Consider the following 25853-nt stretch of genomic DNA (forward strand, 5'->3'; position numbering starts at 1 on the left):
TCTCCTGGTGTCCTGCAAAGTTTGTCCTTGTCTTCAGCTTGGACAGATTCCGGCTGTGCTTTTTCATTTTCTCATCTGATCTGGACTGTGATTAACTCCCAAGGTTGTTCTTTATTGTGTGATTTCCATCTGAAAATGGAGATGGGCTGTTAAACATTTTTCTTGTTGTTGTTGGACTGTAAATTAAAAACCAGGAAAGAGATCTTGAGCTGTTTGTCAAGAAATCAGAGAAGATCCTCACAAGTCAGTAGAGGGTTAGTCCTTTTTTGGGAATAACCTTTCCTTTTTTTCAGGATATTTGGTATTTAGGACTAGGAGGTTTGGTTGCTTCATGGACCATCTTCAGGTTTTGCACAGTGCACCTGAACAGCCTTGGTGAAGCTACTTGAACAAAACAGCACCAGTTCCTTGCCTCTCTGCTCATTTCAAAAGTGCTGACGAAGCTGCCACTTAAAGAGATGCTTTTGTAGTTGAATATTGAGAATTGGACTGTTAGGGGTGAAGAAATGGCAGCACTCTGTCTTAGGAGGGCAGGAGGGCCTGGGCAGAGGCAGAGAAGGTGATTTAACCTCCGAAGGCTTCAGTTCCTTCTGTAATCAGAAGATGCCTCTCCCTTCACAAAGGTTGCCTCTGGACCAGGAATAAATATTGGTTGTATTGCACTTTTTTTTCTGCAGTAAATCTCTGTAGATCAGAATGGACAGATGGCACATAGGATTCTCAGTTATGGAAAATATCCTTAGGAGGCACTTGGAGGTCATCTAATCCAGACCTCTGCCCAAAGGCAGGGTCAGCTGTGGATCTGCCATTCCTGACATCTTTATGTGTCCTGTTCCTAAAGACCTGCAGGGGAGAGTCCTCACTTCCCTGGTGTGCAGGAAATACCCTGATGTCCTCCTTAAACCTCCTTTGCTCTTTCTTCATCCTGACCACAGTGGGCAATCCACAGACAATCAGCAAAGAGTGTTTCAAAGCACTTCACCAAATGCAGGTATCTGGTAAATGTGAGTGGTAAAAGAGTGATCTCTCTCATTCCTCAGCCTGGGTCCTGGGGCTCTTGCTGATGAAGATTTTTAGATTTTTATTTCTTTAAAAGTTACACATTTCAAGCCCGAATGAAGTAATCTTATTACCACTACAAATGCAGCTGCGGAAGGCAGGGTTTGAAAAGAAATGACAGCTACAAGACAAATTGTATTTATCTTAGATGGTAAGTCAGGGGTTGCATGCAGGAGGTTTATCACTATCTGACAGGTAACAAGATAAAGTCCAGGTGTTACACAGGGATGTGGAAAGACCTGAAACAGGACTAAAGAATACTTTACAAAGCATTTTTAGGGAACATTTGCAAACAATGCATCTGAGACAATGGAGAAGTTGGCAGGGAGGGAAACTTCTTGCAGGGATGATTTGAGCCGGGGACAGGGGGAGGGAAAGGCGTGCAGGGGATGAGGGAATCTTCCTGTCCCTCTCTGATACAAGGAGAGGAAAGGGGGGTTTTCCTGGCGCTTTGGAGACGTGACGGGTGGCATGCTGGGCTCCTGTCTGTGTGTCGATTAGCATTTGTGATTGCTCCCAGTTCCAGGGGGGAAGGCGCTCCGGCATTCTATTCCTCGCAGCCTGGGGCTGTTCCATGCGCCGGCGGGCTGCGGCACGGCGGCATTCCCTGTCTCCCGTGCTGGCGGCTCCCGGCTCCGGCCGCGGCCCCGGCCCGCAGCTCCCGGCGGGGTTTGGCTGCCGGAGCCACCCAAGAGCCGCGGGTCCGGCTGAGCATCCCCGGCAGGGCAGCAGCGCTGCGGAGCCCAGCGCCAGCGGGCAATGAATGCATCCTTCGGGAACGGTGAGGTTCGCAGTTCTCCCTGTTAGAAGTTTCCTCCTTTAGTATTCAGAACTCAGAGTCTCCGCGGTTTTTCTCCTGGCTTTGCTTTTTTGGGGATGTTTTGGTTTGGGTTTGCATTATTGTGTTCTCCTCTTGCTTCTTGTCTCCCTTTCCCCCCCACCCTCTTCTTTTTTCTAACCAGGGCAGCAAAAATGTTCCTGCTCTCTCTGCCTGTTCTCTAATATTGTTTTCTAATAATCTCTCTCTATCTGTTCTCTCTTATGCAAATCCCTCTTCTTGTACTGGGAAAGTCCTCTACAAACAGCCCCATCATTCTGGTTATTGAGTTTTCCCCAATAGAACAGGATTGGCAGATCCTGGTATGAATCAGCTGAAGGACTTAAGGGAAGTAGGTGGTTCAGTGTCATATTCTGTGATAATAACAACTTGGGTTTCAGTATGAGATCCACAGCCTTGGGCACAGGCTGGGATTTTCCATAGGAAACATTCCCGTGGATGAGAGACAGCTCAGAGGTATAGCGCTTTTTACTCAAATCTTCAGAAGAGAGGCACGTGATTGAAATTGATTTGAATAATTACAGTTTCCACATACGTCCAATCCACAGATCAGTGCCCAGCTTCAATGGGACGCTGGAAAATCACATCAGACTGACCTGGGCTGGCACCAGCACCATCACAGCCCCTGGAACTTGTGTGGAGAAGCACACTGATGTTTAAGAAGTTTCTAAAATGTTCTGTAGCCTGGATTTTGGCAAAAAAAAAAGACCTGTGCTGATGGCTGCCTCGTCAGGGATGATCCAGGACTGTTTCTGATAATCCCAAAATGCAAGTCCTCTTGAGCACACCTTTTCAAATGGAGGCACTGCACTTTGTCAAACACCTGAAAAACACTGATACTTTCTTTTACGTCATCCTGTGTCTTACGAAATGTTGATCCAAACTTTGCTTGACCATTGTGATCCATTTAGGATTCTTGTTAACTTTCCTACCCCACTCCTAAAAGGAAATCTTCCTTTTCCTCCATGTAGCCACCTTTCATCCCGGCTGTGTGATTACAGCAGGGAAGAGATGGACTCAGTCCCCGTGGGAGAAACCACCCCAAAGTCTCGGGGTGTCTGCTCTGAGCACCTCCCCGGATCCCTCTCTCTTGGCTAACAGCTCCTGTGTCTGGAGTCAAATGTCTCAGTCCCTAAGGAATTTGCCTTGGGGGTCTGTTTCGGTTTATCCTCCTTTGGCAAGGTGTGAGGATCGTGGTTGCACGAATTTGAGAAATGATTGCAGGTTTCTTTAGAAACAGATGGACCTTTTCGATGATGTCTTGTTGTGCAGAGACTGTAAAATATCTCAAGTTTTCATAGGACAGAAGGGCCACTTCCCAAGGCTGCTGGAGGTATCTGCTGTAGTGGGGTCCTGGCAGCTGCTCTGCTCTCCCTTCTGCTCCCTCTGGGCAGGAACAGCAGCTCATGAACGGCCCGCAAAGGCAGTGAGATGTTTTCTGAAGCGATTTCTGAGCGGCTGCTGCTTCTCCAGGGTGGTGGTTTGGGGCAGAAGGACAGAGCTCCCTGGTGAGAAGGGTCGTTCCCTCAGCAGCGGCTCCGGCCCCGAGAGCAGGAGCGGGAGCGGTGCGGGGCTGGCGAGGCCGGGAGCGACACAAGGACGGCGGAGTCCTCGGAGCACCGCCAAACACCGGCACTGCCACCACAGACAGGGGGAAGTTCTTAACAAATCGGGTTAGAATCAAGGACTTGGCGATACAAAGAGTCCCTGTGGGTGCCTCGAGTGTCGGCGGGGTGGCTGTGACGGTGGAAATGAAAGTCCCCTCACAAGGGGGACAGCAGCGCTGCAGGTCACTGCAAAGAGCAGAGGGAATGACAAAGGGAGGGCCTCGGGGCACCATCAGAGCATCAACTCCTTATCCACAGAGGGTGGCAGAGTCCTAAAATGTCTTAAATGCTTTGAGGCTGGATGGTGAGGCTGGCACTGAGCAATAAGCACTAGCAGTCAGAGCACCTTACAACATGGATGAGGGAAAGCTGCTGGAAACAAACTCAGGGGACAGAACATTTGTTACTGTGGGTTTTGCCTGCTTTTGGGATGAACAGTGCTGTACAAGGCTTTCATCAGGGTAGGAAAGACAGCTGGGGAATCATTTTAGGTTACATGGAGAGAGATAGTGAGAGTTACATTCTTTCTGCTGTAGAAGGATGTTGGAGGATGTGCTGCAACAGCTCTCCCTGCTCTGGGGTGAGTTTTTGTTTCACCATCAGAGTTTATGCAAGCAGGCAGCCTGCAGGACAGTGCTCTGGGGAGCAGGGAGAGGGGCATGGAGACAAACCCTGTACTCAGAGCAGGCAGATAGGGACTGGGAATAAGTGGATAAAAAGGCAAGGAAACGAACAGATGTGCCCAATTCTCAACTGCCTGTCTGGAAACTTCATACAGAAATGAGAGGCAAAGTCACATCTGGAGAGAAGTCTACTCAGTTACTTTAAAATCCACCAGAATGGATGCATTAGCAACATGATAAATATCTTCAGAGCAAATTCTTCCCTTGCCTCTATTCCTCAGTGGGTCACCTCTTCTTTATATCCTGTTTCCTCGTTTCTCTTATTTTGTTCTTGAAGGAAATGCTCCTCATGTGTGAACACAGCTGGCTTTAGTAGGGCTGTGAGGAGGCAGAGTTTGAGTTCTTCCCTCACACAGGAAAGGAAAACTGGCTCCTCAGAGACATTGTGGATGATATTGGCAGTAGTAACTTGTTTCTGGTCATGGTACATGGTTTTAATTATGCTTTTTTACTTGTCTGCCTTATGAAAACCTACCCAAATGCTCTATTTTGTTGGGGGTTTTTTTGGTTTTGTTTTTTGTTTAGAAATGCTACCATAAATAAATGAACATCAGCCATCCCGAGTACAAATAATTTCCTCAAAAATCCAACATGTTTTGGTGTCTTTTGGCAATATATCATGGTGCCTGCTGCCCAGCGAGACTTAGGTGAGCACAGGGGAGCTGTTTTCTCTTCTGTTTGTTTGATCTGGCTTATTTAACTGCTGGTCATTCATCCCTACTTAGTTTTGCCCTCCTTGGCTTTTTGTGACCATTAGAATTGGAATAATTACTGCGAGGTTTTATTTCTTGCTTTTAAACATTTATAACATCCACTTAGGAAAAAAAATGCGGTCAAAAGTGTTCTGTTCCAATCTTCCGCTTCCACAATAAAAATTAATCCACTTCTAGCACTTGGAGGGTCGGAGGCAAAGCTGCAATGTTGGTTTGGGATTGCCCATTCCTGTCAGCCAGCCCATCTGTGTTATGAGCTTTGCTTGTTGTCCAGTGGGATTTCACTTTTGGGGCAGTTTTGGGTTTTATTTTTATTTTTTTCTAAAGGGCATAAACAGGAGGAGAAGAGGCACAGGGCAGGCTGGCAGGGTGTGGTTTTGGTTGCTGTCACTGATGCAGCAGTGTGGGTGTCTCTGGTAAATCAGTGAAGACTTTACACCAGGCTCACCATGCTTGTTGCTGGAGTGCAGCCTCCTTTCCTGGCCTGGACTGCAGCAGGGATGGGAATGTAAAACGGAATTGTTGCCCCTCTTTCCCATTTTTAAACAGATAGACAAAGTTCAGGCATGGTACAGGTCTCTGAAGAGCCATTGCTGTCTTTCACAAGCACATGAAGGGAAGGTTTTAATTCTTGGAGGGCTGTTGCTTTCCTGTAAGAGGGGATTACACCAAATTTAGCAAAACTGAAGCTCTCATTTTACTTATTATTTCAGGAGGACTTGCAAAGCCTGCCCAGAAAGCTCATTACCCCACTGCAGGTTTATATTATAGCAGACTTCACTTCCCAGGAGGAGACAAAGTCTGTGCTTCCAAAAGCCCTTGGCCTTGCATTTTTGCAGTCAGAGCATCCATGGCTCAGGTGATATTTTGGATAAAATCTGAAAGGGTGCCTGGAAGGTCAGGCTGGCATATGGAGCTCCTTGACAGAACAAAAATTTCCTCTCCTGCCCGTGTCCTGCTCTTGCAAGGGCCTCCAGGGAGGGCTGAGGGAAAGTGCAAGTGCTCCTGGTACCTGAAAACCAAGACCATCGTGTGCTGATAACTTTGCCTGCTTTGTTTCACTTGCATCCTTTGTTAACAAAGAGCAGTCTAGAGGGAAATAGTCTATTATTAATATTTAATTTCCTCCTATTACTGTAAGCAGATGACCTAAATGATCATTTAGGCAGCAGCCAATAACAAAGCAAAGAGAGGAATCAGAAAATGTACGTCTTGGTTAGGTGGGTGATGCCTCCTTCCTCCTCCTTCCTGCCCCACCCAGGCACAGCTCCTCATCCTCCCCTGGCAGGCAGGGCTGGGGATGCTCCCCACAGCTCAGCGGGAGCAGTCAGGGACCCGGGGAAGCTGCTCTGGGTGAAGGATCCAGAAAATCCCGACCTACAGAAGGGAAACCCTTGAGCAACACAGAGGAGGGCTCCTGCTGCCTTCCCTGTGGTTCTCCCCAAGGACACCTGTTTTCATTGTGTTTTACAGCCCCGGTTGTTTTGCAAATTTGTGTTCTGCCCGTGAGCACATTGGCTCGTTTATTGTGACTTGATCCTCTGAAGTGGTTGGGAGAGACAAGATTTCTTGGAGTCTTTGATTTAAAAGATAAGGAGATTCTCTTTGAGCTGGAGGGATTTCAAAGAGAGGATAAAAACTGACAGGCATCTCCCCCTCCAGGCTTCGCAAAGTAGGAAACAAATGATTTAGCAGCACCAATTTTTCTGCTTAGGGCCATGTGTGAAATCAAGGATTTTCCCTAAGGGAATTAGGTAATCTGCACGTGGCTGGTACCTGGGAAGGGTCATGTTGTCAAAGGGAGATGCAAGATTGTGATCTGTGGAATGAGCCTCGATGAGCACCCCCCTGGCCCCCTTCAGCTGCCTCCCCTGCCCCATCCTAGAGCAGAGGCAGGACCCAGCCCTGTGGGAAGCTGCAGCCTGTCACCCACTGCCCACACCTGCCCTGGGTGCCCCAAGGGCTCTGGTGCTCTGCAGTCTGTGCTAATACGTGAGAGGAGCTGTCAGACTGAAGTGTCACAGGCGCTGTCAGCCTGGCAGGCACAGGGGGATCTGCTCTCACCAGAGCCCGGCAGCCACAGCCTCCCAAAGCAGGGTGGCCTCAGCCTGGAGGGGCCAAGGGCAGCAGACGGGCTTGTCTGAGCTGGGGGATCTGAAACAAGCAGTGGCCAAGGGCTCAGCTCGATGCTTTTGGCACCCAGGAGAGGGAAGGGGCAGCACCTTGGTCCAAAGTCAACTGGAGGTGCCAAACCAAAGCTTGCTTAGGCTGTGCTGGTGAATTGCTTCATGGGAACGTGCTGTGCAGATGCTTTATTGAATTTTCAAGGAGGAGTTTCTCGTTGAGACTGAAAAATGAGGGAGAACAGAGTGTTCCAAGTCACTACAAACGAACAGAGCACCAGGTTTACAGGTTTGTGAATGACAAAAAAGGTTTATTTAATAATGGGGGAAAGGCCGGAACACAGCCTGGGGTATCAAGAAGGAATTAACAAAATAAAACAAGGGCTTATGAAGAAATACTAATTGTAGCTGTCCAGCCTTTTGGGTGATACAGGTTATTTTTCCTAAGTTTCAAGAAGCTTGCCATGCTGATCCCTCAAGGGCCTGAGATGTTAAATATACACTTCCCCAGTGAGTAAAGCAGATTGTTAATTAATTTTTTCTTATTAGACCTGGTTGCTGAGCCTTTAGGTCCTGCACGAAGCAGACAATTCTACAATAAATTTCATTTTGCCTCTGGATCTATGTCATCTCTGGGTGGTCTCTATTTCATTTGTCCCTGTGCAGTGAATTTCTAGCTGTATAAGCAGAAAGACAGAGCCTGTTCTCGTTCTAAAGCAAGTTGCAAATACTCCTGAAATGGAGATTTGTTGTGTCAGGTGAGCACTTCAGCAGCTGACACTGTGAGAGGGGAATGAGGAGAGGTGGGTGAGCCCAGGCTGAACGTGAACCTTCCTGGGTTGTGGCACATTCTGTCAGCAGCAGGTGAGGCTGGGGCTGTGTGGCCACTAATTGCTTTTTCTGATGGCAGTGGCTACACAGCAGGGCTGGAGCAGAGAGAAAATGTTGTTTTGTGGTGGCTGGGACACCTGCTCAGCTCCAGCCATTCCTCCCCTGAGATGTGCTGGCTCTGCAGAACTCCGGGTGTTTTCCAGCCCATCTGAGAGCAGAGGGTGGAAGGACAGGCTGTCCTGTTCTGGACATCACATTCCCTTTGCTTCAGAATAAATGACTGGGGCTTGGGATGGAGAATCAGGCCACTGTTTGTGTAGAGAGGTAGGAAGCAAGGGACAAACAAATCCAGAGAGAAAAAATTCAAATTTAACAGCAGGCCATGAAACAGTCAAAGAAGAAGGTTAAAAACTCTGTTGTGTCAGAAAACAGTGTGTGAGGTAGTCAGTGTAGGAAATTTCAGCTTTGTGCTGAGCCATTGGTATGTGCAGAACCTCCACAGTGAAGTTTTTAACTTTCTTCCATGTCCTGCTGGAGTTTGAGATGAGCCACTGGAAATAAAGTGGCACTGAAGGTTAAACAAAATACTTCTGGGATCAGTATGGATCCATGATCCTGCTGAAGGGAGCTCTCAAATGGAGAAGAAAATCCAGTAATTTTGCTTTGATACTGAGGTGTATGAGCTGTGAACATGGTGGGGAAGAGCAACACAGCAGGACTTGAGGTAAACCCTCTGAGCATCAAGGTTAGGGTGCCCTGTTCTTCCTCTCAAACAGGAGTTTGAGTCAGTCCTCCTGAATCCAGCTCAGAGGAGCTTCTGGGGGAGCAGTGTGGGGTTAGCAGTAGTTTTGGCCCAAGCATGTCGGAGTAATTTGTTAAATTTTTCTAAACTTGGCCTGGCACTGGAGTTTGAAGGTGCTCTTGTCCTGCAAGGGGAGGTGTGAGCCTGTGGGAGGTGTGAGCTCCCACTCTGTGCCTGACCCTGTCCTGCTGAGGGTCCCAGGGGCTCACACCCACCTCAGTGTCAGGCACAGCCATGTCCTGCACCCCCCTTCCTCTCAGGAGCCTGTTTTGCCCACTGCTTCCTTTGTTAGGTTGTTTTTTCCTCCTACCAGCTTTTTCCTGTCTTCTTTTTTTTCCTCCATTCTTGCTCACACACATACACAAAGCATTGTTTATTCCTCATCCTGGCCCTTCTGTTCTCTCTGCCTCCAGATCTTCTGTATTTCTATCTTATATTAATTCTAATCCTCTTCCCTGGAAGCTGGGCTGGAGGGTGAGGTTTCAATATTGCTGCTTTGAAACAAACCTGTTGGGATTTGTAATGGACAAGCAGAGGCTTGCAGGGGCATATCACTGACATCCCTGAAATCCAAGAAAGTAAAAGCCATCTCTAGGAAGTCACTGAAAAACTGGAGGTTGTGCTCTAGGAGCATATACTACAGAGACTTCTCAGGGTTTTTCTTCTTTAAAAAAGGTTAAATGGATGATCTTTATCTTCCTCTTAATGGCTAGATCACACCCTGATCTCTTCTGTTGATTTCTTCTGCTAAAACCAACAAAATACAGAAACAAGATAGCTGAAGGTAGGGAAAAGCAAGGGTTTTGAAGCGTGTCCAAACCACCAAGAATCATTCACTTTCCTTTCAAATGCAGCATTAGCAATAGAGCTCTAAATCAATGAAAGGTCTAAAATTAGATTATATTCCTGAGATCAGATGTGAATCACAAGTTAATAATATTTTCTTTTATTATCACTGTCTTTACCCTTTTATTTTATCCTGAGAAATTAGGTTTCTGACTTGAAAACAGAGTGAATTGTGAAGGCATCAAACCCTGATGGGTGAGACCACACCAGATCACCTGTGGATGGGGCTAAAAAATCTTGTGTTTTGGAGGTTCATGTTGCATCCAAAACTGAGCTGGGTGATTTATCAGTTAGTGCTGTGTTTCTCTCTCTCCTAGCCCTCTGATGTATCAAGCTGTTTCTTAAATTAATGAGAAAATATTATTGCTAAAGCTTGCTAAATAAGGTTTGCAACCCACTCTGGAAGTGACAGGCGAGGACAGCAAGCAATTATCTCTTGACTGTGGCACAAAGCTCAGGGAATTGTGTTCTCCCTGCTGTATTTTTAGCTGAAACTGTGGTGAAATGCACCCACACCTGAGGCAGAGGTTCGAGGTGAGCTGCAAGGGTGTGCAGGTGATGTGTATCTGCTCGTGTGCAATGCAGCTGCAGGGCTGCCTCCTCACAAGCAGCACCAGCTTTACCCAGAGCTGTGTGCAGGGCACTGCAGGAACTCGAACACAGCCTGAGCGTGGCACTGCCATCCTGCCTGCGTGTGCATTTCTGGGAGGGGCGTTTGGTGGGCAGGGTTCTGCTGCCTGTAGGTGAAGGATGATGCTGTCCTGGGGGAAACAAACACTGTGGACAGTGCAGATATCATGAACAAATGGTTTACTTATGGATACAGAGTTCCATGAACAAAAATGATGGAATTGCAGGAGGGGAGCCTGCAGAGACCCCTGCAAAGAGTGTGCACGGTCAGCAGGAACGTCCTGGAAGATGTCCCTGTGTGGCACACCTTGAACACCTCCCTGCCATGGGTCTTGTTCCAGTGCCTGCATGCATGGAGGCCAGCCAGGGGTGGGCACAGAGGGGTGAGCACACATGCCAGCAGTGCCCTGCCCTGTGGATGAGGATGTGGATGAGGGTTCGTGTCCTTGCAGAGCAGGGGACTGGCGCAGCAGTTCTGTGCCCAAGCACGTGAGGGTGGGCAGCACGTGATGGCACAGAGCGGGCGTTCAGAGGGAGACAGGTGTGTGTGAAAGGCTCCTGCACCTTTCCTCTGTGCAGCCTCAGCACTTGCCAGGACATAATTAGTGGGGCTCTCGTGTTTCAGGGCGGGCTATGGAGCAGCTGCTGAAGTGCCAGCTCAGTTGGTAGCCTCGAAAACAAAACGTCCCTTGTTTCTCATCACCACTGTGAATCGCTGCCTTCCCGAACTTGGGCTTGGCCCTGCAGCTTTCAGGATAGACAAAATGTGAGAATTTTGCCAATAATGTATTCTTCTAGGTCTATTTAATATCCGTTATCAATTTAATGTGCCGCTTTAATGAGATTTTGCTTTCTCCATCTCCTCCATAGAGCTGATTACTTAGTGTATGTGGTTGGTGTTTTCTTTTCTTTTTAGAAAGGAGGAAACTGCAAGTGAAGAAGTTTAATGTTTGCTTCAGCTGAAGAGAATATTTCCCAAGTCCTGGTGGGAAAAGGTGAAAAAGAGGACCAGAGGATGTTGCTAGTAGGTATGGAGATGACAGGAAGTCATGACTAGAAGGGGGATTGTCAACAGGAAACCGAGCTCAGCAGCCGATGTGACACTGCTGTACAGTGCAGCTGCAGTGCTGTGCTGCCTGCTGGACTCTGAGGCCTGGGGAGCTCTGTCTGTCTCCAAGAGAGATTCTCCTGTCCCTTTGTCTGCTGGATGTTGAATTATTCTGCACCTGGTTAATCCACTTTGCTGACCCTGGGCTCTTTTTCTGGACACCAGCTACTGTCAAGCCCTTGAACAGCTCTGAGGAGAAAGATGTGTGTGTGAGCAGCCTTCCCGGGCTGGCAGCCGAGCACTGCACGGACCCCAGGCAGCTTTGAGGTGTCTTGGCTGTTCAGTGCTCTGCAGATATGAACGCTGAGCTTTGGGCCTGGTTGTTCTCACCATGCTAGTACATGGGAAGGACGACTTCCTCTCAGACATCGCCTACATCATCCTGGAGCTGATCATCGCCGTGCTGGCCATCCTGGGGAACATCCTGGTCTGCTGGGCCGTCTATCTCAACAGCAACTTGCAGAACGTCACCAACTACTTTGTGGTGTCCCTGGCTGCTGCTGACATCGCTGTGGGTGTGCTGGCAATCCCCTTCGCCATCACCATCAGCACTGGCTTCTGTGCCTTCTTCTATGGCTGCCTCTTCATTGCCTGCTTTGTCCTGGTCTTGACTCAGAGCTCCATCTTCAGCCTCCTTGCTATTGCCATCGACAGAATCATTGCCATCAGAATACCCCTCAGGTAAGCACGGGCCGGGCTGGGCTGCTGAGGGCTCAACATCCCTAAAAAACACAGGTCTGGAGATGAAACAAGGAAGGAAAAGTTAAATAAGGATCAGTGCTTTTTCCCCTGTATTTTGAAAGCAACTTTCCTCAGTCCTAAAACCTGCCTTGGCCAGTGGATTTTCTGGTTGCTTCCTCATCCTGTTCTTCTCTGTTCTCCTATGGTGGATGCCCAAGGCATCACAGAGGTGCTGCCTGGGAGCTGCCACTCCATCCTTGGGCAAACTGTGCCCTGAGCTGCAGCCAGTGGCACCAGAAGGAGGGTGGAGGGCAGAAAGGGGGGAGATCAGCTTGTCCCCCTCCCCATGGGGAGGAGAGGGCTTCTGCCTGAAGCTGTAGCAGCAAGGCTGAGGGGAGGAAGGTGGGGTTTTCTCTCAGGGGTCCATTAAATGTGAAGGGAAAAGAAGCAGCAGGCTACCAAAAATGGGCCTTGGGAAGATTTGGACTGGCTCAGGCACTGCCTCTGGGCACAGCACAGGTTGGGTCAAGGCTTGTCCCAACCCACACCTGCAGATGGGAATTTCGTGGTCTCTGCAGTTGAAAGAAAGAAAGGGACATTGTAATGACTAAGCCTGGCTGCTAGCTGGTGTGCAGCCAGGGAGGCTGACATGGGACAGGGGCAGTTTTGCCACTCACACAGGGGCTGCTGCTCAGGTGGGTTCTGCAGAAGAACGTTGTTGAGGTGGGCTGTGTGTGCCGTGGGCGCGTTGCTGCAGCAATGCCGAGTCACTCTCTGAGCTCCAGAGATGGGGAGGAAGCCCCTGGACAGGCTGGGGCAGCAGAACTGTGGGAGTCTCCTTCCTTCCTGTCTTGTCCTCGGGAGGATGCAGCACGCTCTCAGGAATGGAGAGACTGCCTTCATCTCCTGAACAACCAATGTGGCTGAAAAAAATGGAACAAATTTCTGATTTTTGTTAACCTCTTGAGTCTGAGTTTTTGGACATCCTCACTCTCCTTGAGCTCAAAGCACTTGTGCTTATCTGTACGATTGAGTTCTGTCTCTTCTGAATACTTTGGTCATGCAGCACTTATGTCAATTAACACAAACCTCCTGTTCAAAACCAGCATGGGAGCCCTGGAGAGCGGAAATTGCCTTTCCATGTGGGCCAGTGCAGCCAAGTCTTTCCTGAAGCCTCACCTCAGCAAGTCTGTGCTGCTGTAACACTGCCTTTAGTGCGTAGTTGCCAAACCCTATTGGTCATACCTGTTACAGCCTCTAGTTTTGATGCAGGTGTAGGGAATAACTGTTCCATTCCATTGCAAAGGAAACTCTGTCAATACTAGTTACCTATAAACTGGACTGTCTCCATTTTTCTACAGTTCTGCTGGAGACGATTTCAGTTTATAAACCAAAATAATGATAAATGGTCCAAGGAAACATGTTGAGTAGCCCCTTGGAGCTGTCTCTGAGATGATTTTGAGAAGGGCTTATGTCTTGATTTCATCTCTCACGAGCTAACCCTGAGGATGTCTGCTGACGGTTTAAGCACTCTCATTGCTAGAGGATGGCTTGCCAGGAAAGGGATTTTAAAAATCTGGATTTCTGCCCACGTTTTGGGCTATCACTATAACTATGTTGTCTTGAAAATGTAATTTCCTGGAACAGCCAAGGTAAAGAGTCTTTTCAAAAAGCAGACTACATCAGTGCTGGGCATGACACCGGTTTCACTATCGTGTTTTGGAAAAAACAGAGCACACCCTCTGCCACCCCAGGAACAGAGGGACTGACTGGATGCAGAAACCCACAGGTAAACCCATGGGTTCCTCCTCCTCCCTGTCCTCTGCTGGTTTGTCCTTTCACAGCAGGAGTGATGAACTTGTCAACTGTGTTTCCCCTTTTGAATTTATGGATGAATAAGCATTAGATTTATAGCCTCAGAAGTGCTGAGAAAATGAAAGCTGATTATCTGAAGAGGGAAATGCGGTATAATTTACACTACCCACATCCTCACGTTTTTTCTTTCACTAATACCTGTTTGTCTCAAAAATGGGTCCAACAATTTGAAGGAAAGTTCTGCCACTAACACTTTGTTGTTTTCACCCCATTCTTTAACACCTGGGAAGGCTCCTTCTCCTCACAGGACGTGAAAGGTACCACCAGGTATCCCTAATATTCATTTGCTGAATCATTGATAAACCAGATTTCCTTCACTCTAGTGAAACCAAAATGAGCCAAACCTGTGTTTTATTCTTCTGTTTCTCTCTAAATATTTCATATCTGATTTGTCCTAATGAAGGCAACTGCATATGTGGATGTGTATTCCCACAGAAATAAACTGTCAGTACTAGGAAGGCAGAAGAGTGGATTTTCTGATACTGCTTGGTTTTGGACCCCTCAGTAAATTTTAAGTTACCTTTCAAATTATTTTTCTGTGGAGAAGATACCTTTCTCCAAAAAACTGCAGTGAGAAAAGACATTTATAGCTGAAATTTTAAAATGGGTAAAAACTGATTTGTGAATATCTTATGTGTTCTGCCTTTCAAACAATTGAAACATTTTGTAGAATTTGGTTACTTTTCTACAAGTTCTCAAGAGCCCTTTGCTGAATTCTGCCAGGTTTTATACAAATGTAACACTCTGCAAGTGGCAGCAGGGCACTCCCAAGCAAGGGAGCCCAAGCCATTGTTCACTCTAGGACAAAATGAGGTCTCTCACATGGCAGGTACCTGAAAACCTGCACTGGCTAATATCAAACCCCCAGGTGTTCTGAACAAAACTGGCTGTGAGTCTGAGCCCCAGGATGGAGCCCTGGGCCAAGAACAATTGCTGCTTTCCAGGCTCTGTGGTGCCAGCACAGGCTCCGTGGGCACCGTGCCCAGCCACGTGCTCCTCTGCAGGCATTTGTGTAAAGAAATTCCCAGGGGAAGGACAGGTAGCTCCAACACACTGCTAGGAGAGGGGAAATTTTCCTTCCTGCAGCCAAACAGAAAAGTTTGCTGACGTTCCTGAGGTTGCTGCTTGCTGTCTGTGCTGGATTCAGACATGAAACACACAGGTCATGCAGTGCCAGCTGCAGGCCTTTTCCTCTGCTGAAAGCTGCTTTTGCTGCTGCAAGGCTTCTCTGGGGAAACATTATTAAGGTGCAGCTCCCTGATGTTTGGAGCTTTGGGACTGATTTATCCCATGTGGTGATGATTCAAACTGCAATTCTGAGGTGGCACTGGGATGTTTTTCTGCCAGGGGACATGAAGAACTGGCTTCTCAAAATCTAGGAGGAATATGGGAGATGAACACCCACCCTGAATAAAGTATAGGATGCACAAGGGACCTTTGCGCTGAGAACAGCCTGTTTCGATAGCTGCTTTAATTTCCTAGGGTTCCCTTCTGAAATGCTCATGTGAGCATCTAAACCAGTGAGTCAGGGTTTGAATGTTTTATTGTCACTTTGAGCCATATGACAACTCATTCCTTTCCTTGCTCACCATAGAACTTTTGACTTTATGGCAGGCATTTCCTACATATGCTCATGTTAGATTTAGGGCAGGTTCCGCCTAATGTGGGAACAGAGTAATTCCTCTCCTTCCTTTAACCCGGGCATGGCTTTGAAAGCACTGCCCTCATGGCCTGCATAGAACTTGCTGTTACCAAGGTTTTATTCAGGAAGCTGATCAAGTCAAACAAGCAGAACTGTTTGCCCATCATTCCTGCTTCTGCTGTTTAGAGAAGAGAGAATGCTGGGCACCTGTGCCCACCTGTGGGACCCCACCTCCCCTGCCTCCACAGCAGGGACAAGCACCAGCATCAGCTGGTACCTGGAAATAGAGGAGGAAGAGTCTGGACTGAGGGGTTGTTTACCTGGTACATGTGAAAGTCTCAGTTTGATTTCTTGCCCTGCCACAGATTTCATGGATGATCTGGGATTGCCAGGGTTTCTCATTTCCACACAGATGTAACAGGGATTGAATATCCTGCTTGTCCTGTCCCTGATGGCTGCAGCTGCCTGAGGTGTGGGCTGGTGAGGGGATGAGTTTGATGAGCAGCGTTTGTAGGGATTTGTTAAACACATTTGAGCAGTGCTGGAGTTCAGATCAAAGCCCTCAGCTGAGCACAGGCATCCTGGGTGATGCAGTAAAAGTGTCTGAAAAATGCTGCATACCTGACAGAGGGTGGGCAGTGCTGTCCACCAAAGGAAGGCTTGGAAGAGAAGCAGCAGGATGGGTGGACACTGTGATGATGAGTTAAGCCAGCTACATGTCATGCAATGTATTGATTTTAACTTCTTCCTGAAGACACTCTGGACAGCTCTGTCTTCCACCAGTCTCAGAGACTCTGTGCAGGAATATTTGTCTTCATGGCACAGAACTAGTCCAAGGACCCAGAAGTGACACATGCACAGCCAGGTTACTCTGGGCAGCCCAGATGAGCTGTACATTCACCAAGGGCAGCTGTACTCCTGCAGTCATTTTGCCAGCTGGGTGGCTGGGAGAGCAGCAAGGCAGGTGAAACTATTTTGGGGAAAACTTTCATGTTTTCATGTGTTTGCAAAACCTGGTTTTGCTTTTAGAAAAGGCAGGTGACTCTATCCCCACCCCCAGCACCACCATGAGCATCCCTGTGCTCTGCACTCTTGTCCTTTTTGTCTGGAATTTCACAAGCAGAAGTGGTTGTTTGTGTAGCAAGCGTGTTATTTCCAGGAAGCAGAACTGCTGCTGCACAGACAATCCAGTGCTGTCTGGACACATCACACACGCTGCAAAGTCACCTGCCAGCCATGCAGAGCAGGGGCTGCAGGTGTGACCAGCCCCTCTCAGCAGGTTCTGTCTCCTGCATGGTGCCAGCAGCCCCCAGGACAGGGGATGTGTCTGGGAAGCCCTGAGCTTACCCTGCAGAGCTCTGCAGCACTGGGGATGTGGAGAGTGGCTTTGGCCTGGCTGCTGTGAGCCTGGATACTGAGACAAAGCACAGAAAGATGTACTCAAAGCCTTCAATGACATCTCCAAATGAGTAAGAGGAAAGAGTCCAGGCAAGCCCATCTGGACTATGACGCTACCTCAGCCAAGTCAGTCAGAGGTGCCTCATGTGCAGCCTAGAAGTTGAGCTCCCCTAAACAAATGAACACTTCTCGGTGGGTACCTGGCCAACACAAGGCCATTGGCTGTGTCACAAGATGCTGTGAGCTTTCTGTCTTGACCCTGGGAGACACTGAGCAAGGTGTGATGGACACACACTCCAGCACAGCGCCCTGCAGCTGGGGAGCTGCTGGGGCTGAGTGCTGCTCTGGAGCCTTGTAAAGCTCCTTGCATGGGAATCCCCGGAGGATAAGAGGGAGGGGAAGTGTGTGTGGGGGTGTTTGTCTGGAGCAGTAGTGAATATATTTTTAGTGGAAGGGAAGGGACATCTCTAGTCGTGGGATAACAGCTGCACAATTTCAAAATTCCTCTGACAAGATGTAGCTAATTCCAGGGCTGCAGGGTTTTGATGGTTGTTGTGTTTTTTGGTTTTGTTTTGTTTTGGTCTGGTTTTTGGTTTTGTTTGTTTGGTTTTGTTGTTTTTCCAAGCTTCAAGGGCCTCCAGCCACTCTCCTGCTCCCTGAGTGTACATTTCAAAGCACAGATGCTGTTTTGATGTGTTGATGAGGTCTGAATGGAGCAGCTCTCTGCTACCATTCATGCCGTGCCCTTTGCATCCTTTAAGCACTGGGCAGGATCCACTAATTGCTGGAAAAAACCTTTTTCTCCCTCAGAATCGGCTGAGTTCCTTCCTCATTTCTGGAAGGGCAATTTAGGTGTGTTTTGCGTGCTGGGAATTGTGTGGTTGGCTCCCTTATCCACTCACGCTTTTCTGGTTTTGAAATGCGACTGAGAAAGGGAAATTCAAGCCTGATTGCTCTTGTTTTTTCCAAGGCCCATTGTCAGGTATTTACAGCATGTGCAGGATCTCCATTCTTTACTGTGCAAAAGCAGCCACTCTTCTCCTGTGTGGAACTTGTGTCGGGATAGGAACACGAACCTGTGGGAGTAATTATTTCACTGGGAGACGGAAAGATTTCTGTGGCTTGTTGTATTATTTCTTGTAATGTTTGTTTTTGGAGAGAATTCCGGGGACGGAGGGAGAAGGAGCACTGGGTAAACACTGGGAGCCCAGTGCAGACACGCGGGGTCAGACACAGTGTGGGACCCACGCTGCACAATGTGGGAATCCGGCCATCTACTTTCCATGCTGAGCATTACCCAGGGAAGGAAATGGCATTGAAATGTTAAACTGTTGCCCTAATTTACATTTTCAGAGGGAAGGACTGGTGGAGTCAGCTCAGGACTCGCAGTAACCTGTGAGGCCTTGGAAACTGCCTGGTATTTTGAACAAACCAAGGTCTCCGCTGCACTGTCACACTGCTTATTGTTTCTTTCAACTGATCTTGGAGACTTTACTGTTAAGAGCACTGGCTTCAGCCAGGCATCAATACCTCCACCACTGAGGTGCCTTTGGTGTGTGCAGTGCAGCCCATGGCACACCTGTAGTCAGAGAATTGTCCTCAGCCTGATTTCTCCTTTCTGAGAAAGACATGGGGTAGACTTAGCTGGGGTGGTGAGGAAAACTGCTGACTTGCCTCAGTTATTTCAAGAAGGTTGGTGGTGCTGGGCTTCCTGAAAGTGCCATTGAGGAACAGGATGAGGTGCCATGCAGGCAATGCCAGCCTGGTTGCTGCAACAGAGCCAGCAGGATTTCCCTGGAGCACACCAGACTGTGGATGCAGGCTGGTGGCACTGTGCCTCCAGGTTCTTTGGTGCTATTTGGTTTACAGGTCTACTGCAAGACCTAACAATTCCATGCTGAAAGGCTGCTCCTTTGCCAGGAAGGAGACACTGTCTTAGCCTAGGCAAGAGATCCACAGTGGTCTTCATCACAAGGGTCAGAGCAGTGTTGTTGGTTATCCAGGCTGCAAGATCTATGTGCGTGCCCAAGTGGACCGGTGGGGTGAAGGAGCACAGATGAAAACTGAATTAATTTTCCTGCTTTTCTGTCAACTATTCACTGCTTAAAGGAAAGGTGGGGGAAGTAGGTGGCAGACAGTGTCACCATATCCTTGGTGTGCTGCATGGGTTCTGCACAGTGCAAAGGCCCCTCTGATGAGTCAGGTGCCTTTCCCACTGTCTTCTGGAACATGGGGCCATTGTGAGGTTGTGTGGGTGCCAGCAGCTTGTTGAATGCCACTGACACAGCTCCCCTCTCCTCTGCTTTCCAGGTACAATGGCTTGGTGACCGGCTCTCGAGCCAAAGGCATCATTGCCATCTGCTGGGTGCTGTCCTTCATCATCGGCCTGACCCCGATGCTGGGGTGGCACAAGCGTGCCCAGATCGAAGAGCTGGGTTCCAACTGGACCTCTCCCATCAACTGCAGCAACAGCATGGTGGCGTGTCTCTTCGAGGCCGTGGTCACCATGGAGTACATGGTCTACTACAACTTCTTTGCCTGTGTGCTCCTGCCCCTCCTTCTCATGTTTGGTATCTACTTGAAAATCTTCATGGCAGCCCGGCGCCAGCTCAAGCAGATGGAGAACAAGATGGTACACGGGGAACGCTCCCGCTCCACGCTGCAGAAGGAAGTCCATGCAGCCAAGTCTTTAGCCATCATTGTTGGGCTGTTTGCAGTCTGCTGGCTTCCACTACACATTATTAACTGCTTTACCCTTTTTTGCCCGAATTGTGCCCACGCTCCCCTCTGGCTGATGTATCTGGCCATTATCCTGTCTCACGCTAACTCGGTGGTAAACCCCCTAATTTATGCCTACCGTATCAGGGAGTTCCGCTACACCTTCCGTAAAATCATCAGCCAGCACATCCTGGGCAGGAAGGAGCCGTTCAAGGTGGGAGCAGCCAGCTCCAGGACTTCCACCCACGGCGGGGACGCAGAGAACGCCAGCATACGGATCAGTGAGTATGCGCTAGAGGTGTACACCAACGGAGAGATCCACAGGGACCCCGAGAAGCAGGACTTAAACAAATGCAAAGCTGGCTTGGAATGGCACCAGAATGGAAATGCTCTGGACTTGGACACAAACGGGCATCTCCTACACTCCTGCAAAAATGGGATTCTCTCAGATGCGTGCCTGAACAGGGAGTGTCACAGTGAAGAGCTTATTGATGCCCAGGTGTCTTACTCAGATCTGGAAAGAGCAGCCTTTGCTGCAGCTGACGTTTCCTGATGAGACTTCCAAAGTTTTCCTGGTAGAATTATTTTTTTTTCCATTGGTGACCTCTGCCACGGCAGAAAGCGAGGTTGGGGGGCGGGGGGAGAGCAGTGTACTCAGATCGCTGTGGAGAAAGGGGTCCACATCCAGGACTATAGGATGATCCTAAACACCAGACTGGAGAAAAGCCAAGAGACCACTGACGTGGACTGAGGAAGGAGGGACACGTTGCCCATCAATGACCTGTCACCAAGAGCAGTGCCGAGGCCGAGCATGGCGTTCCAAGTTCAGCACTGGGAGGCTGCTGATGCAGGGATTTCGTGACACTCTGCTGTACTGTGCCTGTGGTTGAGTGTTGGTTTTGCTGTCTTTATCAATGGGAATAGAAGCATGGCTGGAAGTATTACCTGAATAACAAAGAGCAACTGGGAAGAGCCTCTTAGGACTGCAGCCCTGTAACACACAGAAGGGGAGATAACAAAATCTGTTGTGAGGAAGGATGCCAGGAGCTGCTTGGAGAAGGAAGGAATTTACCTGATGGGAACTCTAGATGCTTTCACCCATGGCACTTTGTCTTTCAGTTTGTGTTTTTAAAGCTTATACTGCAACAGGTTGCTCAAATGATTTTGTTTTCCACGTGATGATAAGGTTACTTTACGTTAAGTTATAAAAGATGGGCAAGAACTCATATCCGTTCCCTGAGTGCTCAGTGTTCCAGATGCACGTGGCAAATATCACCTCTTAGCACTCCACTTTGTCCAACAAATCACCAAAGCTGAGCCTTGCCAAGGATTTCCCCTGGCAAAAGGGCAGTCAGCAGGACGTGGTGCTGCGGGCCAGGGCTCGGGCTGTGTCCTCAGGGCAGGGCTGTGAAGGGCTGTGGGTGTGTGAGCTCCTTGCAGGCTGGTGGCACTTTCTGCTTTCCCCCATCTCTGCACTTCTCCTCCTGAGCTCCTGGAATGCAAATTCTTTCCATGGCCCCAGATGTGTGTGAGGGGAAGTCACATTCCACATTTCAGTCATCTTCATCCTCAACAGGCTGAGGGACTTCTTTCTTCTTTCTTGGGATAAAGAACAACCCCCACACACACCGTGACCTAATTTTGGAATTCCAATGAGCTCTATTTAAAAACCTTTTCTCCTGTGATTTCAGTTTTTTCCTGTGAAGCCTGATGTGTCCCTGTGGTCCAGAGGCCAACAGAGCTGGGCCTGTCTGGTTAGAAGATGCTCCTGTTCTGAGAAGCTGAAAGGTGTCAGTAGTAGTGGAACTCAGCTTAGAAACTCTACTTTCTCTAGAAGAGAACAGGCAAATCTGTGCTGCAGCAAGTGTACACACTGCTGTGGTTTGTTGCAGAGGTGTTTATCACTGCAGTTTGGTAACTTTCTGTGTCACAGGAAGTCTGGCAGCTCAAGGACAGCGGAAAACCACATCAGCTTGAACTCTACCTGAAGACTGTCTGGGTTTTGTTTTGCAGATAAATAATCAATGTCCAGTACTTCCAGCCTTCTGGAGATTCAGGCAGTAGTGGTCCTACTGGGACACAAAAAGTCTGGTAGTAATTCCAGGGATCTGAAGTTTATTCCCTAGCTGAAAACGTCACAAATATCCTCCCCCTATCTTGCTCCTCCTTGTGTCTGTCCACTAACCTTTCAGAAGCCAAGGGAAACTGGATTTTCATGCCTGAGGAAGAGCAGGTTAGGTTTGCATGTTCTTATTCCATGTTTATTTTATACATTGTGAACTATTTAAATGAAAAATGAGTTTTATTTTGAGGAGAATTTTCTTTTTGCCAGCTTCCCTACATACATGTGGGGAGAAGTCTGTGATGCTGAATGTGTTTGAGCATGTAGCTGCTCCGGGCTAGCACAAAGCTTACTGTGAGATGGATAAAAAGATGTGGCTGCCACCACAGTCCTTAGCAGAAAGACAGGCCAGTTTGTAAAACAATAGAGTTGGGGGTTTAATTGAACTCTACTTTCTTGGCAGGGCTCTTCCCCACAGCCTGACGTCAGAGGAGAGGATTATCACTGCAGCACCATTAAGGAACACTAAGCCATTTCCCTGGGACTGGCGTCATAGGTAGCTCCTCTCTAGGGTGACTTGGGATCTCGTTCCTCTGGATCCTTCTTGATGGAATATTTCTCTAGGTTATTTGTGTGATGGCTGCTCTGACCTCATGTGACAGTGGCAGAGGAACTCAGGAAAATGGGGGGCTGTTCTGTTCAGGCCTCAGCTGGGAGCTGAAATGTTTCTAAGAATAGCACAAGATTACATCCGGCACTCATGTCAATAACAATTAGGTCCACAAAGACCCAGAGCAGGGCAGGAAGTGTGGGAAAATACCAGCATTGCTCATGTGCTGGAACACACACAAGTGCAGAAGTGTTGCCTGTTGAGCTTTAGCTGCCATTGTAAAGGGATGGTTTGCATTGGATCAGACTTTCAACACTTGGTGTGGCTTGGTTGCTTTCTATTGTTTCCTGAGCATCTCCACACTTCTGGCAGTTTCTTGCTTGGGTGCCCCAAGAATCAAGCTGATCTATGTTCATGGACAAACTTTGAATTGTTTTGCTTTCCAGATTGCTCTGGAAAAGTTTCCTGCCTGACCAGATCACCACACAAGCTTACTGACTTTTGATGTCTTGAATTTCGCTTCTGTGTTGCTGCTTGAGCTGCCCCCAAGTGTATCCAGTCCCTTTCAGTATTAGTGATCCAGACCTGAGTGAAAAGGGTGTGTGCAGGAGGTGGGCAGGGTGTGGAGAGCGTGGTTTGTGGAGCTGTCTGCAGTCACAGGAAGGAAGGGATGGCAGCTGTACCACGTGCCAGGCCTTCTGGCAACCATGTGGCTGAGATGGACCCTCAGAGGACGTTTCTGAAGCAGTTGTTGGGGAGAGCAGGAGCTTTTTGAGCAGAATTTTGGACTTCATATTGCTTGTTTCCTAGGGATCATAATTTCAGGGCTTCCCGCTTTTTGGGTTTTCCTTAAAAAAAAAGCAATAGGTCCCATCAATGCAGTGTGCTCTTTCCTTCTCCTGGCAGCTCTCCACTCTTGAGAGAAGTACCTGCCTTCCAAACTTCCTAGGACCACTCATGTGCCCATTTTTCTTCCAGCTGGAGAACATTTAGTTGATCCAGCTGTCCTGGATAAACAAAGATGGTGCCAAGACAAAGGGAAGAATGAGGTGACTATCAGGAGAGGCTGGAGAAGACCTTCTTGGGAATCCCAGGTGCAGTGGGTCCAGAGAGCAGGAGCTAGGGTCAGCAGAGACTAATTTCATTTATGAATGAGAGCTCCTTGCTAGAGAAGTCTGAAGATGCTTAGAGAGATGTGGTGCTTCATTTGGCATGAGGGCATTCCATGAATTTCACCATTCCCTGAAGACTCTTAGGCTCCAGAGTTTATTTGCTTTTTAAGCGTTTTGGCGAAAGCAAAGTTTGATCAGTTGCCAGGAGTAATTTTACCAAGAGTTCTTGGGGCTCTCTCCTCAATAGGGCACTGCTTTTCTGTGTGTGCAAATAAATTCATTTACAGCTGTATCCTGCAGAGTCCCTTTTGGATCAGTGATATTTCAAAGCTCTGTGCGAGCTTGAACTGCAGTTCTTGAACCAAGAAGCAATTTGGCATGGTGGGACAGCTGGGAATACTGGAGACAAAAAGGGTTTCTCACTGGTCCCAGCTGGTGCTAGGGTGCAGGTGTGGACTTGGAGTGACACAGAATAGTCTGAACCTTTGATTGGTTTTCAAGAGGCCTCAGGGGATGCTGGTGGATATAGAGAAGTCTCTGAGGTGTGGAAGACTGGAGGGTCAGGATGGACAGGAATTCTTGGTAGTGAAGGAGCATTTGTAGAGTAGGTGTTTGGGAGGATTTCAGGGGAGCAGGAATGTGCTGTGGGGTGCTGTGGGGTGTAAAGATGATGCTGGCTTGAGACCAGGGTGTGACCTGCTGAGGAAGGACTCTGGAGGGACGTAGAGCTTCACAGCTCTCCTGGGGTCACTGCAAGGTTCAGCCCTTCTGGGGTGTGCACAGGGTTGACTTTGTAGGGTCTATATTGACTGGGGCAGGGATGGTTCTTAGGGATGATGTCCTTTCCAGATACATTTTCCCATTTCATCAGCACATCCAGGTATAACAAATCTCCTTCTGCTTCATGAGCGTGGGCCCCACCTAAAACCAAATCCTTCCAGCCAAGTTCTGTGCAAGGACAAACAGGCTGCAGTGGTGCCATAATGCATTAAACCTGCATGCAGTACTCTGGTGGTGTTTGCTAAGTTCAGCTGCCTAAAAGTCAGTTCTCTCCCAAATTATTTTGGGCATCAAATTGCACTGAGTCATTTCAGCCTTTGTTCTTTCCAGCCCTGAGCTTCTGGCTATCTTTATGGCAAAACACATGAAGAGTAACAAAAATCACCAGTTCCTCATTTGCATGAGAGGTGCCTAACCCTGACAGATGAGAATCCCAGACTTGGACAATGCTGTGTGTAACTCCCCATCTTGCTTGCCTGCCGGGGCTGTTCACACAAAAATGTGTTAAAATCAAGACTGGAACCTGTTGATCTGAGAACATCCTTCACTCCCCTCACTGTCTCGGGAGCTGGTGTTCCTGCCCTGTCCTGTGGAGAGGTTCTCTGTGGTCTGCAAACCAAGACACTATGAACACCTTGCTGCACATGCTGTCAGTATGAAATAATTACTCTTTTAATTTAAATGTTTTATGATATAGGTGTTGTTTTCCCTCTGTCAGTTACCATTGGGGGGGGTGGGAAGGGGGTGGGAGAATCTGTGCATGCAAATGTATTTAAAGTGCATTGACCAAAGGTTTTTTGAATCTGTGAAGTTTTCATATCTGTGAAGTCATCAGACTGCTGGGCAGTGAGGAGCCGCTGGTGCTGCGGAGTCTGTCTTGGTTACATTTCTTAATAAGCATTAAAATAATAAAATATATTTGTAAAAGAGAGTGTGAGTGTCTTTGTCCCAGGAAGATCCGGCTGGCTGGATCTTGTGTGCGAGTATTTTTTGTTATATTATTGACTTTTTCCATTGATTGATCCCTCTGGAGAGCTCTCTCCTTGGTGCTGCCTGTGCTTTCACAGGAGAGATTAGCGTGGACTAAAGTGACAGACCTACATGGACTAGAAGACTGCTCCCATCTCTAACATCCCAGGATCTGTCATGGTGGCAGTAGAAATCATTCACAGATGTATAGAACACAAAGTAGAGCTGTTTTCACCCAAACCACAGCGCTGGCAGGAAGGGGGTGTTCCACAGCAGGGCCTGAGGGTCCATAACTGCACCGTGCAACAGCTTTGCCAGCTGTGACTCTGCCACCCCACCCTGCTGCTGGTGCACTCAGACCATCACCCTTCCAGACTTTTGCCCAGTTCTTGCCAGCCAAATCAGTCTGGAAATGCAGGCAGGAAATCTAGATGCTGCTGTGGTGTTTCTCCTGTCAAATCTGGGCAATGCTGAAGCAGGAGTAATTTCCAGCTTTTTCCAGCTGGCAGCTACTAAACGTGTGTCTGAGATTAAGAGAAGTCTGTTCAATCCAGGAGCACTTGGAACTGGGAGGTTCTGAACTGAAAAGTTCACCAGATAGCCATCAACCACCGGTGATTCCCTCTCTTGGGCCACTTTGCAGCTGTGCTGAAGGCCTCCTCACGGGAGGCCCCGGTTTGTGGAGGGGTGCTGGCACCCTGGTGCTCTGCAGCCAACTGCCCCAGCTGTTCACCCAAGTGTGTAATGGAGAAGCTTTTTGATTTTC

At 48.4% G+C, this 25853-nt stretch overlaps 1 protein-coding gene across 5 annotated transcripts in view; it reads left to right on the forward strand.

Annotated features, from left to right (window-relative positions):
- The window catches only part of ADORA2A (adenosine A2a receptor), a 34048-nt gene extending 8999 nt beyond the window's left edge, over positions 1-25049 (forward strand). For 3 of the 5 annotated variants that reach the window (XM_063416303.1, XM_063416300.1, XM_063416302.1), the window contains exons 2-3: positions 11049-11921; positions 19147-25049. In XM_063416303.1, the coding sequence (XP_063272373.1) occupies positions 11572-11921; positions 19147-20107 (1311 nt within the window). In that variant the 5' untranslated portion in view covers positions 11049-11571 and the 3' untranslated portion in view covers positions 20108-25049. Of the gene's footprint in view, positions 1-1579; positions 1841-10756; positions 10899-11048; positions 11922-19146 lie in introns of those variants that run through there. The other 2 variants (XM_063416301.1, XM_063416306.1) reach the window with 2 other exon arrangements.
- Positions 25050-25853: the final 804 nt, after the last annotated feature.

Source organism: Prinia subflava, chromosome 19 (genome assembly GCF_021018805.1).
Source record: "Prinia subflava isolate CZ2003 ecotype Zambia chromosome 19, Cam_Psub_1.2, whole genome shotgun sequence".
Taxonomy (NCBI): Eukaryota; Metazoa; Chordata; class Aves; order Passeriformes; family Cisticolidae; genus Prinia; species Prinia subflava.